We start from the raw sequence: 20,060 nt of genomic DNA on the forward strand, positions 1-20,060 counted from the left end.
TTTGTTCGGCGTTTGGAAGGTGCCGAATTCCCTCTCTCCGGAATGAGAGCGCTTAATGTCCCGTATCTAATTAGCAATTTTCCCTGCACCTGCCCCTCCGCTGCCCCCCTCCCCGCCGCCCCCCGCACCATCTGCCGTCTCGGGGCCCGCGGGCGGACGTGCCGGGGAGCTCTCGGCCTGCACGTGGGGGCAAAGCGGCTTCGTTCCCCGCTGGGAAGGGGCAGAGCCCCCATCCCCTGGCACCCCAAGGCCACAGAGCCCCGCTGTGACCCTCCATCGCCATGTCCCCTCCGTCCTCAGCCTTTCCACCCCTTGACGAGCAGCACCTCAGCGCCCATCCCGGGGCTGGGGGTGGCGACGGCTGAGGGGGGGGGGGGCACGAGGGCAGAGCAGATGGGGCCGACGGGGACTTTGTGTGTGTGTGTTTTGTTTTATTTTTTACTTATTATTTTCCCTTTCTGGGGGTGGCTGGCACACAATGCCGTGCCTCTCGCAGCTTTGATCGCACACCAAGATTGATGCGGCCGGGCCAGCTGGCGGCCGAGCCCCGCCGCCCCCGACCCCCACCTCAGCGCTCGGCAGCTGCACCACGCCGCCACCTCCCCCCCAGCCCCCCCATGCCTGCCACCCCCTCCCCGGCCACCGGGCACCGGCTCCGTGTCCCCCCCGTCCCTTTTTTCCCCTCAGCACTCCCCAGAGCCCCGGCGGCCGGGCTGTGTGAGGGGGGGGAGCAGCCCCGAAATGGCGGCGGCGGGGCGGGCGCTGCTCCCCCTGGCGGCGGTGGCGGTGATGGCGGCGGGGCGGGCCCCGCATTCCGGGCATAGCAGAGCCCGGCCCGGCCCGCAGTCGGCACCGGCCGCGCTCCGAGGGCAGCAGCACGGCCTCGGCTCTCTCGCCATGCCCCGGTAAGTGCCGCCCGGCCCCGGGATCCCGCGGGCAGGGGGCTTCTCTTCGCCCCCCGGGACGGGACGGAGCCCCCGCAGGCAGCCCCCTCAGCTCGGGGCTGTGCAGGGCCGGCTTCCTCCCGCTGCCCGGCGGCGGCAGCGGCTCCTCGACGGTCCCCGAGATCCCCTCCGACGTCCCCAACCTCCCTGCCTGTCCCCGAGCTCCCCTCTGATGTCCCCAAGCTCCCCTCCGACGTCCCCTCGCTCCCCTCCGATGTCTCCGAGCTCCCCTTCGACGTCCCCAAGCCCCCTTCCGATGTCCCCGAGCTCCCCTCCGACGTCCCCTTTCTCCCCTCCACCATCCTCTCACTCCCCTCCAATGTCCCCTCGCTCCCTACTAACATCCCCAAGCTCCCCTCTGGTGTCCCCTTGCTCCCCTCCACCATCCTTTCATTCCCTTTCGATGTCCCTTCACTCCCCTCCACTGTCCCCTCGCTCCCTACTGACGTCCCCTCGCTCCCCTCCAACGCCCCCTTGCTCCCCTCCACCATCCTTTCATTCCCTTCCAACATCCCCTCGCTCCCCCCTGACATCCCCTCGCTCCCCACCGACGTCCCCAAGCTGCCCCCCGAGGTCCTTTCGCTCTCCCCCGGGTCCCCTCACTCCCCACCGACGTCCCCCCGTCTCCCCACGCAGGTGCCCGCCTCGCCGCTAGGTCCCGACGCGAGCTCCTCGGAGGGAAGCGCGGCATCGCCGGCGGAGATGAGGACGGCGGAGGACTCGAGCGGGACGGTCCTGCACCGCCTGATCCAGGAGCAGCTGCGCTATGGGAACCTGACGGAGAACCGCACGCTGCTGGCCATCCAGCAGCAAGCCCTGCGCGGCGGCAGCGGCGGCAGCCCCCGCTCCTCCCTGGAAAGCCTGACCCAGGAGGAAAGCCAGATGGTGCAGCAGTCCACCAGGCAGGAGCCCCAGGGCCAGGAGCATCACGCTGACCACCTCTACTCGGAAAACAGCGGCTACCGCCTCTGCCAGCCCCAGCACAAGGGCGAGGAGCTGCCGAGCTACGAGGAGGCCAAGGCGCACTCCCAGTACTACGCGGTGCAGCGGGGTGGGCAGCAGCCCGGGGGGGCCGAGAACGGCGCCCGGCGCCCCGACGACTCGCTGAAGGACCTGAAGCACGGCCACGTGCGGTCGCTGAGCGAGCGGCTGATGCAGATGTCGCTGGAGAGGAATGGGGCCAAAGCGCACAGCCCCATGAGCTCATCCCACAGCTACCCCCAGCTCTCCCGGCACTACACCCTGCGAGGGCAGCGCCCCGAGGGGCCGGAGCCGCGGGGCCCCCCCCCGGAGTATCCCTACATCATCCCCAGCCAGGATGCGGCAGGAGCTTACCTGCCCCGACCCTGCTCCCGGGACGGTCCCGGCTTCCAGCACCCCGAAGTCAGGTAACCCGCAGAGCCTGCGCGGGTGCCACGCTGTTTTTGGGGTGTGGGGGTGCCATGGCTTTGCAGGGCAGCCGGGCAGCACCGTTTGCCCCAGTTTTCCCTGGCGTAGCCAGACCACAGTTCGTTTTTTTCCAAGCGGCAATGAAAACCCTGCTGTTCTGGGAGGGATTTGGGGTTAATTCAGGAGCTGGAACCAGATCAGGAAATGGCTAAATTCGGAACAGGCACGGGCCAGTGTGGAAGGAAAATGTGCTCCCTGGGGTGGAAAATGCCACCCGGCAATCCCCAGCCAGAGATGCCCGCGGGCCCTGGCACTGGGCTCCCCTCCATGCCACAGGGGAGCTGCTGGGGCCTCTGCCTCTGGCGTGGATAAGTTTTGAGCACTTCTTCCTCCAGCAAAGCCCAGCTCCACTTCGAGACCCGTGGGTGCAGAGGTTCAGGCGTCGCCTGGCATTTGGGGAGGGCTGGAAGCATCGTTTTGAAAAGGGGGCGAAGAAGGGAACTGCAATAGGCAGGGGGACGCACGCTGCTCCACGCCTTGCTGACCTGCCCGGGCTGAGAGCGATAGCATCTCTGGCAGGAAGCGCTCTCCTTCCAGGGAACAAAGAGGGGAAGGGGAGCCGTGAGGAAGATGCGTTTGTTCTTCCTCACTCCTATATCACCCCGCAGGAATGCGGGCTCCAGCGGGGCGGTCACACGGCTCGGGGTGGCCGAGGCAGCTGTGGGATGTCGAGGAACTCCGAGCGCTGTAATGAGGAGGTATTAATAGTTTGGTGGTGAGCCTTTGAGCCAGGAGCCGTGCCAGGAGCCCTTGCTTTGCCCGGAAAGTAATGAGGAAAAAGGGTAGAGCTGCAGGCTTTCAAGGCGCATCCATTGCTGAGGATTTTCCTAGCTGCATCATCCCCAGTCACAGGGTGGGACTGGAGCCCCTCCTGGCACAGCGGCCAGCTCCTGAGGTTCTCAGGTGTCCCAGGTGCTTAAATCCTGGCTGTGGAGGTGCTCAAGCTCCAGTCAGCGCTGTGAGATGGGATTTACTTTGCATTTGAGAGTGCTTGAGAGAGAACACAAACCCTTCCAGGCCTTGGAAGGCAGGCTGGGTGCTCTCAGAGCCTCCCTCATCCTTTTGGGAGACCTGGGGGCACCCAGCACCTGTTTCATCCCTCTGGCGAGCCCAAGCAGCACCCGCAGGTGCTTCGGGAGCTTCGTTTTTCCCCAAGGGTCACCTAGAGGAGTCAAACCACGGGGGCTGCAAGAAATCCACGGGGTGCCAGAGCTGCTTGGCGCACTTTCTCCCTGCCAAGCCCCTCAGCATCCCGCTCCTTCCTCCCAGCAGGCTGATGCCATCGCCCGTCCCCGCGGCCTTCCTGCCCGTGCCAAGCGCGCTGGGCTCGCTCGGCCCCGCCGGCGTGGAGGCCCTGATGAGCGCCCAGGCGGCCTCGGCCGGCAGCCGGCTGGCCCAGGCGGACGCGGTCCTGCGGGAGAACGAGAGGCTGCTGCGGGAGAACGAGAAGCTGCGGCGGGAGCTGGAGAGCTGCGCGGAGAAAGCCGGTCGCATCCAGAAGGTGAGCCGGCCGCCGCGCCGGGGTTGGCGTCTCGGGGCGGGATGCGGGGTCCCAGCCCTGCCATTTCTTTGGGAATTGAGCAGCGAGCGTGGATGCTCATGGAGCCACCTCTGCTTTGACCCAGGGCTTTGCCCACCGAAGTGCATCCCTCTGGGAGGTGGGGACGTGGCTCCGTGACCTCCCACCCCTGTTGGGCTGCGAGCTGGTCCCCCCTCCCCGCGTGGCTTGGTGTGCACAGCGAGGCTTTGTCCCCTCTTTTGGGGCAGAGCTCGTGCATTTGCTTCCTTGCCGCCTGGGGCAAACAGCTGCTGGGGAAATTCACCCCCCTTTTGTGTTTTAATCTCTGCCCCCTCCTTCTGGTGGCTGCGCCCTGCAAACAGCTGTGCTTCAGTGGCAGGGCAGCTCCTCGTCCTCGCTGAGGGGGGGCAGAGAGCCCATTCTGTGCCTCCGGTAGCACTCGGGCTGCCACAGAAAGCCCTTTGTGTGGCTGTGCACAAGGACAGGGCTGTTCCCCGCCGGACAGATGGACACTTGGAGGCACAGGGAGAGGCTGGGCCAGCGCAGGGGGACTGCGGCGCAGCCAAATCCACGCTAGGGCCAGTGAGAAAATTCCCTCTGTGCCCGCAAAGCTAAAAGCAGGGAGGGAAAAAAAAACAGCTTTTCCCCCCAAACACATACTGTGGTGGGGGTTCCTCACTGCCACTCCCATGGGTTTGCTGAGTCCCGTTGGCAGCTTAGGGCAGGTCAAGAAGCCCGGGCGATGTTTCGCCAACATCTGCCTTTCTTTTCCTCATTCCACAAATATCTCACCCCCGCCCGTCACTTCCTCCTCCCCAGCTGGAAACAGAGATCCAGCGCATCTCGGAGGATTACGAAAACCTCATGAAGGCGTCCTGCAAGCGGGAAGCGCTGGAGAAAGCCATGAGGACCAAGAGAGACGGCGAGATGCGGCGGCTCCAGGACTTCAACCGAGACCTGAAAGGTGAGGGTGGCTGCGACCCACAGGAGCATCGGGGTGGTCCACTTGTGTGCCCCGCTTCCACGGCGGCTCTGGTTGGCCAGACCCCTCCACACCCCCATCATGGCTTTTCCCTGACATGTTTCTTTTTAGAAGTTTCATTACTCTGGGTGTTTTCACTGAGGGCTCCCGCTTCATCCGATCAAAACAATTATTTTAAATCTGAATTTTTCTTTGCATTTTTGTGCCAGAACGGTTGGAATCGGCCAACAAGCAGCTGGCCAGCAAGACCCAGGAGAACCAGGAGAGCAACCAGGGCACGGTGGCGAAGCTTCTGGCACAGAGTAAGTCCCTGGGGGCTCGTCTTCACCTGGCTCCCCTGCGGCAGGGACTCGGTGCAGAAGCCTTTAAGCTGGGGGAGGAGGCGGCGGGGGCCGGGTGGGAGCTTTTTGCCCTTCCCCGGGGAGGGCTGTGCTGCTCCGGGCGCTGGACTCGAGCCATTAATCCCGGCCGGCCGGCGGGGTGACCTGCATTCTCCACATTCCTGCTGCTGAGCCGGCTCTTCCAGCACAAAGTCCGCACTCCCTCCCCGCGCCCGCCTGGCCCTTCCTTTGCTCCTCTCTCCTGAGCAAGCTGGGACTTTTTTTTGGGGGGGAGGGAGTACAGCAAAATCCATCTCTACATTTCTGCTGTGTGTTATTTCAGCAGAGAGATGGTGTTGGTGTTACAAGGGAGGAATTGCGTCCTCTTCCCTGTAGTGGCTACTACAAGCCAGGACTGTGTTTTTTTTTTGTATTTTTTTTTTTTTTCTGTCACTATTCAAATTTTGGGCTGCAATATGCCAAAAGGCAGTTTTCTGATGCAGCTAGTGTCCGTGCTTGTGGCCGTGTCCATCAGGACATGTCCATGCTCTGATGTCTGTGCTGCTGGGATGTCAACCATCACCGACACACCACGTGTGCTGGGGCAAGGGCTGCTCACACCATGCAGCTGGGTCAAGAATCACAGGCACGGCCTCTTTTTTAGGGGCCTCCGTACGGTCTTTCCTCCCTCACCTTTGTGTCTCCGGGGCTGAGCTCTGCGTTTTTCTGCAGGCTATGAGCACCAGCAGGAGAAAGAGAAGCTGGAGCGGGAAGCCTCCCTGCTGCGCAGCGCCAACGAGGACCAGCGCCGGCGGGCAGAGCTGCTGGAGCAGGCGCTGGGCAGCGCCCAGGCGCGGGCAGCCAAGGCAGAGGCCGAGCTGCGGAAGAAGCGGGCGTACGTGGAGAAGGTGGAGCGGCTGCAGGCAGCCCTGGGCCAGCTCCAGGCCGCCTGCGAGAAGCGGGAGCAGCTCGAGCTGCGCCTCCGCACCCGCCTGGAGCAGGAGCTGAAGATGCTGCGAGCTCAGCAGGTGGGGGCATCCTGGGGACCGTGTGGCAGGAGGCGCCGGCGACCTCCATCCCGGCATCTCGTCACCTTCTCTGTGGGTCTTTTTTTTGTCTGCTTCAGAGGCAAGTGGGCGCCGCAGGCGGGGGGACGCCCGAGCTGAGTGCCCACAGGCTGTCCGAGCAGCTGAGGGAGAAGGAGGAGAAGATCCTGGCCCTGGAGGCTGACATGACCAAGTGGGAGCAGAAGTACCTGGAGGAGTGCACCATGCGGCAGTTTGCCATGGACGCCGCCGCCACCGCCGCCGCCCAGCGGGACACCACCCTCATCAGCCACTCGCCGCGACACTCGCCCAACAGCAGCTTCAACGAGGACCTCCTGCTGGCCAACCACAAACACCAGGAGATGGAGAACAGGTAGTCCCACCTCAGCAGGCCTGCTTTCCAACGAGCTGCTCGTTGGGCAGTGCGGTCACAGAGCATCCCTGGTGGGCCGGGTGGTCCCAGTGAGGCTTCATCTAAGGCTTCGGCTCCATCACGCTGGCCGATGGTCCTCCTCCTCTTCTCAACTTCTGCCTCTTCATCTCTCCAGGTTAAAAGCCCTTCATGCCCAAATCCTGGAGAAGGACGCTGTCATCAAAGTCCTGCAGCAGCGCTCGCGGAGGGATCCTAGCAAAGCCCTCCAGGGCTCCCTGCGACCGGCCAAGTCTGTGCCATCTGTCTTTGTCGCCTCCGCCGCAGAGGGCACCTCCCGGGGCAGTGCAGGTAAACGAGGACATCCCAGCCCTCCTCACCTCTGCTTCCCAGCAAGGAGCAGCCTAAAATTTCCCCTTGCGATTTTGGAAGTGGCTCTCCGTAGCTGGGAGGTTTGGGGGCCTGTTGGGTGGGATTTCTCCCATGCTGACAAATCCCTAATGACGTCTCCTCTGGCAGGCAAAACCACTGCAGATGAAGTGCCAGCGGCGCCCACCGCTGTCCCTCCACCCTCTCACGCCAAGTGTGGCAGCAAGGATGGCAGCACACAGACAGACGGGGCGGCGCAGAGCTGGGGCGAGGGCGCAGAGTGCCCGGCCGGCTCGCAGGGTGAGTCCCATGGTCCCCAGGGACGCTCCGAGGGATGCGGGAGGTGCAGGGAGCAGGGCTGGGTTTGGCTGTCGGCTTTGAGCTGAGACTAAATCCACTAAAACCAAAGCAGCCTGGCTCCAGGAAGAAAATCCTGCTTGCTTCTCCAGGCCTCACGTTCTCCTCTCACTTCTCTGCAGAGACCTCGGCCGCCCCCAGAGCCCCAGACCTGTCTGACATGGTGGAGATCTTGATTTAAGGCTCTTCTGGCCTCCCTGCCTCGACTTCCCCAGTGCAGCCGGGGAGAGCTGCCGTCACCGTGGTGGAGCTGTCCAAAGAGGAGAGGCGACAGTGCAGTCCTCCACGTCCAGGCTTGGCCCCTGTCCCCACCATGTGCCCTGCGCGTGTCCCTGGGGACGCTGGAGCGCCTGGCCCCGGTGGCAGCTGCCTGATGGCCCAGGAGATGTGACCCCCTGTAAATATGCCCCTGTTTTGTAGGACGGGAGCAAATGTATTTATCATTTCAGCCTCCTCCCCCACTTCCCCTGGGGTTTCTTCCCATCCCTCCCTTGTTGACTCCTTCCCATCTCCATCCCCATCTCAGGAGCTGCTGGGAGAGCTCTGGGCACATCCCCCTTTTTTTTTTTCCACAAAGGGGGGGAATGTAGTGTTGGTTAAGCAAAAAACAAAAAGAAAAAAACAACAAAAAAAATCAAAAAACAACAATAATAGAGGGAATGGAAGGTGGAGGAGAAACCTGCTGGAGATGAAATGCTCGGAGTGGAGCAAGCGTGCACCATGTCCAGGTGGGACGTGCCGCCCCGTGGCCCCCTCCTCTACTGGCAGCTGGCTTCTGCCCGTAGCCAATGTTGACTGCTCGGTCCTCAGAACTCAGACACTTCCCAGCCTTGCCCTTTGTGCATATATATATATATTTTTCTTTCTTCTTCAAACGTGTGCATTTGCTGGACAACTGCATTTTTTATTTTCTCTCCCAGACACGTAAAAAATGCGTTTGGTTCTCATGCATTGTTTACAAAGTGGAAAACAAAGCAAAATATGAAAGAAGAAAAAAAAAACCCACAACTTAATATATTTTATATTAATATTGGTATTTCTTTTTAAGTATTTCGTGCTGTGAACTTTTTTTTTCCTGCCAAAGACGACGAGTTCTTGTTTGTGCGTTTTAAGTTATCTGAAGTATTTAAACGTAAACCTGGCTGTTTCGTTATGCCGCCCTATACCGAGATTGCTGTAGCATTCCACTTGGTATAACAATATTTTAATAAAAAAATAAATAAAAACCCACACGTCTCGACCCTCCCAGTGTTCTTTTCGTATGCGATGCCGTGCTCACTCAGGGAAGTGGAGGTTGGGGTGGAGGACACAGCCGTGTGATGCCCCACAACCATCCTCTTCCTCCTGGTGACTTCCTCGCTGCCAAGTCTTCAAGCCCTTCCTGGTCCCCAAGCTCTTCTAGGGCTTCAGCAGCCACCTCTCAGCCCTTCCCGTGCTGCCTGGCTCCTCACTCTTTTCTTCTAGAAGGCCAGAAGTTCTGGTGGTCGAGATGGGGCTGCCTTAGGACTTGCACAGCCACAAAATGATGCTCCCCAGCTTGATGCTCTTAGCCGCAGTCACTTGAACTTAGTTTCTTGCAGCTGTCACACTGATGGACCACCCTGGAAGGTGGCTTCTGAGCGCAGTGGGTACCAGTGGGATGGCGATGCTGAACAGGAGCTCCGAGCCACCCTTCCTATCCGCTGTGTTCCTCCTGTGAGCACGTCTCCATCCCGCTGTGACGTGCAGCCGCTGCACGGCCTCTCTCCCTGCTGTGCTCAGCACGGCGGCTTTGGAGATGCCGCGCTGGGGAGCTTTGGCTCCTCGAGCCCAAGGCTGTGGGGGAGCATGGCTGAAAATTTAGGAGCCTCCATCCCTTTAGGGGCGGGTTGGAGAGGCCCAGAGGGATGGGAAGCCCTGAGCTGGGTTGTACCTGCCCTGCCTCCCCCTGCTCCTGCTCCCCAGGGGCTGCAGTGGCCGCTGGGGAAGGGCTGCAGCATTCCTGGCATACCGCAGCGCTCACGCCCGCTGCTTTATTTACCCGAATCCGGATGCAGGTCGGCCTTGCAGCAGGTCTGGCTGCTTGCAGGCGGCTTTTCAAGAGCTGCAAAAGAAAAAAAAGGAAGGGGAAGGAAAGCCCCAAAGCCCACCGATAAAGGAGGCAGGATGGGGCAGGAGGTCCCCTGCTGCTGCAGCTAGCAGGGCCGGGGCTGCTTTGTTTTGGTAGGGTTGCTTTCCAGCTGCAGGAACAGCCTTGATGCAGCTCAGGCAGCAGGGCTGTGGGTTAGGAGGAGCTGAGAACCCACCACAATCCAGCCTGAGGGCCCATGCTGCTGCAGCAGCCTCCACCGCTGAGAAATGCCTCCCAAATTTTGCAGAGAGGGGAGGAGGCGGCAGGCAGGTTGGCTCCGACAACTCCGATTCCCTTCCCTGGAGGCAGTGCCAGGGTAGGAGCTGGGCTCTGTCCCCACAGCATTGCCCCTCTGCCTCGCCCCTTGCGTCCCTGGCTCCCTGTGTCCCGAGGAGGGGTGGCTGCAGATGGCTACCAAGATGGAAAAGGGCCAGCACAGGCTCTGCTCCCAGTGCCACCACCATCACCCCGGTGGCTTCGAGTCAGTCACCGCATGCCGGGGCAGCAGCTCCCTGCTGGGTGAAGGGGAGGTGGCTCGGGTAGGGATGTTCCCATCCCTCCTGTGGTATGGCGAGGCTGTGGGCTCTGCATGGGTCAGGGCACAGCTGAGGGGTTCAGTGGTGTCCCCCAATTTTCCTTGCAGCCCTGTGGCCACCGGGAGAGCCTCATCCCCCCCACGCTGCTCCCCAGCAGCATCTCTGAAGCCCCGTCTCCTGCTTTCCCTCTTTCCTCCAGGCTCCCTTGGAGGTTGGAGCTTGGTCCTTGGAGCATCCTTGAAGCTTGGCCTCCTTCTCCAGAAGCTCCCTTCTCCTCCTCCTCCCCCTGCTCTCTGTTTCCACGAGCCAAATGCTACAGCTGGAAGGGGGAAGCGGCGCTCACCGCGATCTCCCCGTGAGGGAAAGCACCTCTTTACAAAGCTGAGAAATCCCCGGCTTCCCACCAGGATTAGGCAGCGAGGGAATTTCGCCCATCTTCCAGCTAGTCCCCGTTTTTCTGGGGGAATATTTGGAGGAGGCCGGGCAGGGGCGAGCTGCCAGGCGCTGCAGCTTCTCAGCAAACCAGTCGGGCAGAGCGCGCCATCGGCTCCATCTCAAGTCCCGGCTTGCTCCGGGGGCCGGCAGGAATGAAGCTCTCCCCGCCGCGCCAGCTCTGCCCTGCTCCCGTTCCTCCCGACCCTGGGGCTTCTCCTTCCTCCCCAGCCCCTGGCCTTTCTCCTCCTCCTCCTGTCCTGCTGTGAGGGACGGCGGCCGATGGCTTTTTGGGGCCGAGCAGAAGCGGCCGGAGCGAGCCGGGCGAATTCCTCATTCCTCGTCCCCGCGCCGCGCTGCCTGCCTGCCATCTTTGCATGCAAACAGTAAACAGGCTGTGATTATCCGGGATGCTTTGAATAACTGTGGCTATTTTTTCTCTTCCCAGTATTCTAAAAAGGCAAAAAATTCCCTGTGGTTTCTGAGTCAACTTTTTTTTTTTTTTTTTTCTCTCCCCCCTCGCTCTCTCTTCTCTTTCCTTCCCACCACCTCCGTGACCTTGACAAGCCCGGCCGGTGGGCGAGCTCAGTGCCCGGTTTTGTGCCCGCATGGGGATGCTGCAGGGAGCCCCGGGGGGAACAGAGGGACCCAGGGGTGCCCCCAACCTCAGCCACTGCTTGAAAGCTGAGCTGGGCACAGCGACGTGTCCCCCCTGGCCATCAGAAAGGCTGGAGCCGAAGGACAAGGGGCGAGGAGGCAGCCTGGGGAGGTGGCTTCTCCTAGGGGGGATTCCACTGTCAGAGCTCCTCGGTCTCCTTCAGAGATCTTCCTGAGCAGGTCTGCGGGAGACCTGAGTGGATTTCGAACAGGTTTGAAGCCAGAAGCTCCCGCACAATAATTTCAAGCTCCTGCTTCATTATGAGGGGCTGTGAAATCAGCCTGGGTTCGGGCATCCCTCCCCTGCGCAGCGCTCACACTCGGAGCAAGGGAAGGGAAAAATGTGAGAAAATGTGAGAAATGATTTTAGGGAAATGTGTGTTCCTTTAGCTAAACGCCATGCCCGCTGCCCCCAGCAGTGCTGGAGTTGTCTCCGGCCCAAAACACCTCTTTATTTCCTCATTTATTTCGATAAATAGGCAGGGGCTGCTTTCTGAAGCTTCTCATTTTCCAACGTGACATTGAAAATATGGAAATGGAAAATTTCCAGTTCGACTACAGCTGGAGCAGGGCTTTGTGTTCGCTCGCTGGATTTTGCTGGAGCAGGACAGGCTGAGAGCTTTGTGGGGCTGCGAGCAGGAGGAACGTGTGCCCCTGTCCAGAAACTTCAGAGAAATGGAGACATTCGTGTTTTTCTGCCTTGATGCTACTTCCAGGCTAGAAAACAACCAAAAGCAGCCCAAAAGACGCGGTGGTACCAGGCTGGCAGCCTGTAAGAGATGCAGAACGTGCTGGCATCTGCGTGGGGTGTCTGGAGATGCTTTGCAGAGCGGTGGCATTGTAGGGGCAGAGCAGCCCCGATGCCAGCGCTGCCTGGACAAACGGCCTCGTCGGGATGGACGGATGACATCTGCCTGTGGGTAGCACGGCTGTGACCCAGCCAGGAGCAGCGGTAATTTCTTTCCCTGGCTTCTCAGCTAGGCTCAGCATATTTTGGTTGCACCCCTCCTCCCATCCCACCATACGCAAGCACGAAAAATGCTGCTGGGCTCCCCACAAACGTGCACAAACTCCAGGGGCTTTGCTTTGGGGAGCGCTTTGTCCCTGCACAGCGTCACCTTGTCCCTATGCAGTGGCACTTCCCTTTCCACTTTAGAGCTAAAACTCTCCAAAACCACAAATGTGTAAGAATTTTTGTTTGTCGATCAAAGAGAAAGTATGCATTTTTCACTGTTCTCATGCTTAGGAAAATTACAGAAATGTTTTGCATGAAATGTAGGGAAAGTAATTGGCTTCGGGCAGAATGACGGGAGGGGAATTTTTAACTACTGACGCCTGAAATTGAATGTATGAGGTCTCCTGGAACTTTGTCACAGTGGGGGATTGCTTCCCTCGACTTTCTGACTCTGAAAAAGCTGAAGCCTGCTTCACTGCAAGCTGATGCTTTGGAGCTGTGCTCCTCTCCCCTCACCTCCAGCCAAGGAGCGAAGGTTGGGATCTCCCCATGCCATGCCATGCCATGCCATGCCATGCCATGCCATCCTTCCCTCTGTGAGCTCCTTGTGCCGAGGTGCCGTGCTTTCCCTCCATGCTCCAGCTGGGTTTTGGCACACTTGTGTTTCTGAGCCAAGAGCTGGGACAGGCGAGCACCAGCTGGACATGAGCTCGGAGCTTGGTTTGGGTTGGAAGGGCCTTTGAGATCAACACTCTTTGCTTTTCTGTGCTCGGAGGAGCTCTGTTGGCTCTTCTTGCACCAAAACCCAGAGAGCAGGTGGTGAACAGGCAGGTAAGGAGAGAAGGACTTGTCTTGTGAGCAGCTGCAGGGCAGGGGAGTCGCGGTTATCTGCCGGCTGTTGTGCAGCGAAGGGCAGGGAGTGGGAGCCTCGCAGGATCCCGCGGGGCATGGGATGCTGGCGGTGTGGGGCGACAGAAAGGAGCAGCAGCACCTTGAGAGAAAAACCAACTTGCAGGGACAAAAACACCAACAGCGAGCAGCAAAACGCAGATTTTGGCCTCGGCGGAAAATGACACTCACTGGAAAATATTCCCACCCACATTTTTACAGCCTTAAAGCACGATGCTTTATTTTTTATTTATTTATTTTATTTTATTTTATTTTATTTTTTTTGCCTTTCTGCATCGGCTCCAGCATGAAGTAATACCACGCCTGGCCTCGTGATCCCATGGTACATGCAAGCAAATTTGCAAGCTCTGCTGTGCCTGCAGAGGGAAGGGGGCCAGGCCGGTGGGTGCCCTGTGCTGCCGCAAGGCGCTCACCCTGTTTTTGGGAAGCTCTGGGGAGCCCCCTCCGCCGCGATCGTGATCGCCTGCCCTGCAACACCTGGCACGTCTTGAAGCCATCAAAAGTTTCGGAGTGTGTTGCCATGGCAACACATTATTTTTTCCAGCTGTTATTAAAAAAAAAAAGAAAAAGTGGAATAATGATAATAATAATAATAAAACGGAACCAAGAGAGGAAATTCTAAGAAAATGAAATAAGCCTGAAAGCTGGCGGATCTCTTCCCTCCCCAGCAAATATTGGTGGGAGACAGGGCAGGATCCGGCCCCGCGGCACATGCTGGGGCTCTTCCTGAGCTGCTCCATCCCCAAATAGCACCGCCACCGAGGCATTATCCCGGAGCGGCTATTTTGGGTCGGGAAACATGTGTCTGTGTTGTCACCATGCATTACACAGCTCGACGGCGGGTTGGGAAGAGCCACCCCAAACGGGGTGGCTTTTTTTGATGCTGCATATCACCTTGTCCATCTATTCCTGACCCGTCTTTTCCCAGGGATTGGGAATAACCCTCCCGCATTCTTCAAATACAGGAGAGTCATTCAAGCCGTGGCTCAGAGGTGAGAATTGTGCAAATCCTTCCCCAACTCCCCAACTTTCTCGGCTTCCCTGCAATCTCGGGGCGTCACCGTCCTTGCAGAGCGGTGGAATGAGCAGCATTTCCCTGGCGTCGTAACGCTGATGCAATGGGCTGGTGAATCAGTGGGGCTCGTTCTGCCTCAGCCACGCCGCACCACTGCTGTAGCTACGTTTTGCTATTTTAAGCCGCTCAGCCCAGGCAAAGTGAATGGCGAGTAACTCCGCCGGGTCTGATTTCAAACCTGCTGCGCTAACCCCAAACTATTCTGGTTCACGAGACCCTGCTCCAAACACACGGGACGCCAGGCGGTAACCCAAGCGTCGTGCAACACTATAAAGGGTATAAATAGCACCCACGGCCCTTCTGGCTGTGCTGGAGGGGCAGGGGGAACCACAATGCCTGCGTTTGCCATCGGATGGCTACCGAGGGCCGAGGTCCCAGCGTCCCCCTCGTCCGGGTGAACGAACGCTGGGGCCGAGCTGGGAGCGAACGCCGTGTCCACATTCTTCAGCCCGAGCCGGGAACGTCAGCTCCTGTCCCGACGCCAAGGGCTGCATTCCTCCCCGATGCTGCTCCCAAAAATGCCGGTCCGGGACGGTGCCGCTGGGTCGAGGAAGGGGCTCGGGGTGGCTGCTGGTGGCACGTGGCAGGGCCGGGCAGGGGCTGGCGGGCGTGCGGCCCCGCGTGTTTACCGAGCAGCGGTGTTGGCCACAGGGAGAGGCAGGAATTCGCTCCCCGCCGGACCCCAAGGGCAGGCGGGCGGACCCGGGGAATTCGCTCCTCCAGCCGGTTGCCATGGCTGCATATTTCGGAGGAGCAAGCAAAGGAAAAAAAAAAAAAAAAAAGGAAAAAAGAAAACCAAAACGTTTTCTTGGGAGGGAAGAAAAATAGCAGGGGGAAAAAATGCAGAAGAGTAATGAGAAGGACTAGAGAGGCCAAGAAATGCATGAGGTCATCCTTAGAAACTGGTGTCGGAGGAGTTCTCTGTAGCTCGGGCTACTCTAATATTTATTGTGTGTTGTTCAAAACCTGGCTCCTGGCACTGGCCGTGGAGCCCTTCTGAAGCTCCACCACGCCGTGGGCCCTTCCGAAGCATCGTGAAGAGCTGGGGCTGGGCTCCGGGAGCGGCGGAGGGCGGCTGGCAGGGAGCCCATGGGGGTGGCAGGAGGGCAGCACGGCTCGGCTGGCCACCTTGTCCTGGTGGGCACCCAGGTGGCTGTGAGCCAGCAGCGTGCCCGTGTCCCACAGCATGCCAAGGAGTTTGGCAAAGCCCCGAGAGCAGGCTGAGGGCATCCTGCCCCTCTGCTCGGCACTGGGGAGGACACAGCCGGGTGCCAGGGCCAAGCCTGGGCCCCCCAGCACAAGACAGACCCGGGCACGCCGGAGGGAGCCCAGGGAAGGTCACCGAGCTGCTGGAGGGCCTGGAGCCCCTCTGCTGCGAGGAGAGGCTGCGGGAGCTGGGGCTGGAGCAGGGGAGGGCCGGGGGAGCCCACCCGTGCCCATGGGTGCCTGCGGGGAGGTGCAGGCAGGACAGAGCCGGGCTCCTTGTGGTGGTGCCCAGGGACAGGGCAGGGGGCAGCGGGCACAGACCCAAGCAGAGGGGGTTCCCTCAGGGCATTAGGGACATGGAGGGGGCCCAGGCACGGGCACAGGCTGCCCACGGGGGGATCGGGGGCTCCTCCGCCCAGGGCCGGGGCTGCCCACGCGTGGCTCGGCCGGGCCCGGCCTCACGCTCGCTCCCAGGCCGGGCGGGCACTGCCACCTAGCGGCCCCTGCCCGCTGGGGACCCGCCGGGCCTCGGGCTGGTTTTGGGGTTTTTTGTTAATTAAGGAATGTGTTTTATTCATTAAGGAACGTGTTTTTGCTGGCTGGTCTCATTCTGCGCCCGGCGACGGCCTTGCTGCCCAGGTGGGAAACAAAACGTGCAAGTGAGGGGTAGGAACTGATTCTGGGGTTGTGAGGCATTGGAACGGGCTGCCCAGGGAAGTGGTGGAGTCACCATCCCTGGAGGTCTTTAAAAGACGTTTAGACGTAGAGCTTAGGGATATGGTTTAGTGGGGACTGTTAGCGCTAGGTCAGAGGCTGGACTCGATGATCTTGAGGTCTCCTCCAACCTAGAAATTCTGTGATTCTAGGAAATCTGTTGCCCTCTCCAGGAGGGATTGTTAACATGTGATGCCAATATTATCAAAATAACCACAGTTTTGAAAGCAAGAGGCACAAGTGTAAGCTTTCCACAGAGCTTTCACCCCGTGAAATGCCTCCAAAAGGTCAGCCTCCACCTGCTGCCTCCACTACTGTGCTCCGCAGGGAAGCTGAAGGATGGAAAACACCGAGGTGGGACCTGTGGAAGAGACCCAAGGTCAGGCTTCTGCTTTCTGGGGAGATACCAAGGTATGACCTACAATGGGACAAATCCCCTTTGCAGGGAGAACGGCGGCATCTGGCAGAGAAACTCCCTGCACTTCCACCAGCCATCAGGTGACTCACGGCTGCCCAGAAGATGCCTGGCCTGGGATTTTGGGAGAGCTCTACATCGAGGAAGAAGTTTTAGCCCGCAGAGAAATGAGCTGGTGAGAGTGTGTGAGGTCCCTGCAGGTCCCTGCAGGTCACTTCTCCTCCTACAGCTGCAGGCCGAGATGGGGCAGGACCAGGCCTAAGTAAGTGCCTGCTTACACCATCCTTCCTCGCTCTCTCTGGGGCCTTAAAAGGTTTTTCAGCACTGAGATCTGTGTGGGAATACTGGCTATATTATATTGCATGAAATGTATTTTTAAATAGTGGGTTCTTAAATTATTTTGGTGAAGGGAGGCACTTTCATTGAATTCCAGGGGTTGTGGCAAAAAATACGAATTCTTGGAACCAGGGTATTTTTATTTAGCATTTTCACTACCTCTCCAGAGGAAGGAAAAATGTATTTAAAACCCATTCCTACTATATTATATTAAACGTATATATAATATATATAATATACACATATATAATCGTATTATATTATAATACCATCCCTCAATACCATCCCTCAATACCATTATAATACCATTACAATACTGAGGGATGGTATTAAATATAATACAATGGTATTGAGGTGCTTGATGAAGTATTTGGGATGAAGGTGGCCAAGCTGGAGCAAGGTATCTACTTTCCTTCCCTGAAGCATGCCCCAGGCTCCCAGGGAAGGCAGCCCTGGTTTCAGCACTCCTTTTTGCCTCGATATCCACACACATGTGCAGCTCTCTGTACTGCAGCCAGCAGGGAGCAGCTACGGCATGGCTGAGCTCATCGCGGAGGAGCGCGTGGTGGGAAAGCTGTGCCCCCCACCCCAAGCTGCTCCAAGACATCCCGTGCCACACAGCAGACAGGGCTGGGAGAAACAGTCAGCCTTGAAAGCAAGAAAAGAGAGCAAATGTAAATCGCGTAGCAAATCCCCAGAGCCTGCTATAGTCATTTATGCTTCTCCAAAGCATTAAGCTACTACTGAACCACTCAAATGCTGGGTATCCATGAATTCCTATGGTGTGAGCAGCTGGAGGATGAATGGTCCAGCAGGGACTCCAAAAGCACCCAGAACAGTTGGACAAGAGGAGGCAAGGTTGTCTTTCTCCAGCCCTTTCCTGACCCTTACCTCATTTCCAAGACAAGGATCTATGGAAACACAGCAGTCAAAGAACAGAATCGTCAAAAGCACAAAGCATTTTAATGAGGCGAAACATCCTGCTAAGTCTTTCAGTTTATTGGTGTTGAGCATGTTCCAAGCCCTAAGAAAAGGACTCAGAAAAACTATTAAAATAGTTGGCTTACGGGACCTGCAATGTAAGCATGATTAAAATTGATCTGAGTCCATTTTGGCCTATGAGAGCTTATCATCTACAGGAATCAGTTTTTCAGAAGTAAAGTAACTGTCTCAAATAAGAGGTGTCCAGTTGAGCTCAGGGTGCAACAGCATTGCCCAGTGCTGGGAATAAAAGCAGATACAAAGTTTGGCCACGATATAGCAGTGACTGGATCCTGTGTCCAGCTGAGGAAATCGATACCAGTGCTCTCCTTCGTGCCCATGGGCAGGTCCTGGTCAGTCTGGACACCTTCTGTCCTGGTCCAAAGGCCACCAGAAGCTGTGGGAAGGATCCTGTTGCCGACAGTGAGTTTTTTAATATCATCTAGCATTCATCATGGTCTGGAATGTGTGGCTACTCCAGTAACCTAAGCACGGAGAGGAGCTTAAGAGTCATGCTCTCTCATGCATCTCACTTTGATGGATCCAGGAACTACACAACCTCTTCTGGACAGGGCTGGGAGCAGTGAAAGCGGGTGAGTCAGTCAATCCTTCTTGTTCTCGTGCTCACTGACTTTTCTCCTAGTGCAAATGGGGCTTTTAACTTGCAGAAAGGAAGTTAAATAAATATTTTCCACTTCCTGGTAAATGCTCCCATTGTGCTTTTGTAAAAGAAGGGTGGGCTACGGTGACTCCTAGAGCTAATTGCCTCCATTCCTGTAGTGTGTGTGGGCTCTGAAAAACCCTGCTAAACCATAAAACAGCTCAAACTGCCCGAGCAGAGGGAAAAACTTATTTAAGTGATCTGTAAGATGTGACTGCATAAGTTTATAACTGCTGTTCAGTTGACTTCCCAAGGGAGAAGGGGAATGCACAGGGAGGAATGAGCTCTCTGAGGATCACTGCATGTGCAAGTAGGGTGCTGCATCTGGTGTCACGCACAGAGCTACAGTGCAAGGTCTATCGTTTCATCAGAGATAGAGGACAGCCCCTAAAGACATGTTTTGAAGGTTCATTAGCACATATAAGCAATCAAAAGACCAAACAAGAGGCAGAAACCCAAGTGTCTATCCTGCAGACAGCTCTCTGGGTGCAGCACGGTTGAGCCGGTGTCAGGTCCCTGCCACCAAGTGATGCTCAGGACATTTGTGCCAAGGTGATTTTTACAGCAGGGGCAGGGGGAGCTACCTGGCCGGTCAGTGCATGTTATCCATGCTCCAGATCCCATCTGCCATGCTCAGTCCATTAAGGATGTGGTATTGCTGAACTTTGGTTCTGGGAAGAGTAGCAGGGTAATAATAAAAGACCTGATCACATGCACTTTCCCTCAGTTTTGTCATCAAAATGTTATCATTTGCCGTATCCTGGCTTCTCCCAATACCAGCTCTCACCTGAGCATTAAGCACCACTTGGGTGTGCGCAGAACAAAATACAACAGCATGGCACTAGGGCCTTGCTGTGTGACCCACGCTTGTAAAAGGGCCAGGAGTCCTGGTGTCTGTTGGCAAGGCACATGCTGTGGTTGACACACGAGCCAGCCCCCCACGAGTCTCCCAGGGAGGGAAGAGGTGAGATGGCCAGCCACCAAACACTAGCAATTTATTTCATATTTAGCAATATCACGGCGTGCAACGCTCCCCTTAAAAGGCAAACAAGGGAAAGGCATGTCTCTTACCAACCACAAGCTGAAATCGAATTCAGATGCTCTGTTTCCCTCCAGCCTCTGCTTGTTTAGTGCCATAGTAGCTCTTAGCTTGATGTTCCTAGGAAGTTTTTTTCCATTAAATGCTACATTTCTAGGAACTTGTATACTGCATTTCAGTCAACAGCCGTGTGAGCTACATTTCCCTCTCTGTACGTACATGTATTCCAGCCTGAATGGTCCGACCCTGCAGTGCCTGGCCAGCCTTATGGACCTGCATGCTCACAGCAAGAAATTTAAATAATAATATTAATAAAATAGAAATACGTTGTGAAGGGGAGCAGGCTGAATGTCTGGGGCTTTTTAGCTTTATGTTTAGTGCTGGGTCTCTGCTATTGCAGAAACAGGACGTCAGCCTTCCCAGCTCGTGCCCCCTGTTTACAGTTGATGAGACAGGGGAAAAAATAATAATAAATTGTGTGTGGAGGGAATGCCTTTATGTTTTTAGCTTTGAAATTTCATCTCTTTCTTACCTCAGATGACTGCTGATCTAGATGAACCCATCCGTCTGTCTGTATGATTTGATATCTGGACCATTCCCTCACCCTCAGTTCTCCTTCCTGGGCTGTGGGAAAAGGGATGGCAAATTTAGAGATATGGGAGAAAAAAGAGGTAAGCC

General features: G+C 57.4%; 1 protein-coding gene and 1 long non-coding RNA gene across 3 annotated transcripts; both read left to right on the plus strand.

Moving 5' to 3' along the window:
- Positions 1–757: 757 nt before the first annotated feature.
- On the plus strand, positions 758–8,588 carry AMOTL2 (angiomotin like 2). 2 transcript variants are annotated; one of them, XM_084528858.1, is made up of 10 exons: positions 758–905; positions 1,581–2,332; positions 3,663–3,894; positions 4,732–4,876; positions 5,104–5,196; positions 5,947–6,242; positions 6,341–6,633; positions 6,809–6,981; positions 7,150–7,299; positions 7,479–8,588. In XM_084528858.1, the coding sequence occupies exons 2-10, from the start codon at positions 1,647–1,649 to the stop codon at positions 7,535–7,537; spliced, it is 2,127 nt and encodes a 708-aa protein (XP_084384984.1). In that variant the 5' UTR covers positions 758–905; positions 1,581–1,646; the 3' UTR covers positions 7,538–8,588. The 2 variants fall into 2 exon arrangements, with proteins under 2 accessions (XP_084384984.1, XP_084384985.1); XM_084528859.1 differs by having other exon boundaries at positions 3,666–3,894.
- A 7,215-nt stretch (positions 8,589–15,803) lies between these two features.
- LOC311441752 lies at positions 15,804–16,620 on the plus strand. The gene is made up of 3 exons (XR_014696195.1): positions 15,804–15,875; positions 16,278–16,304; positions 16,396–16,620. It is a non-coding gene; the product is annotated as an uncharacterized lncRNA (long non-coding RNA).
- The last annotated feature ends 3,440 nt before the right edge of the window (positions 16,621–20,060 follow it).

Source organism: Aythya ferina (genome assembly GCF_964211825.1).
Source record: "Aythya ferina genome assembly, chromosome: 9".
NCBI classification, from domain to species: Eukaryota; Metazoa; Chordata; class Aves; order Anseriformes; family Anatidae; genus Aythya; species Aythya ferina.

Bases quoted from the DNA above. Each gene is read 5' to 3' on its own strand.
- AMOTL2 (XM_084528858.1), top strand. From the start codon at position 1,647: ATGAGGACGGCGGAGGACTCGAGCGGGACGGTCCTGCACCGCCTGATC. The intron at 2,333-3,662 runs GTAACCCGCAGA...CCTTCCTCCCAG, and splicing joins TTCCAGCACCCCGAAGTCAG to CAGGCTGATGCCATCGCCCG. The intron at 5,197-5,946 runs GTAAGTCCCTGG...GTTTTTCTGCAG, and splicing joins GGCGAAGCTTCTGGCACAGA to GCTATGAGCACCAGCAGGAG.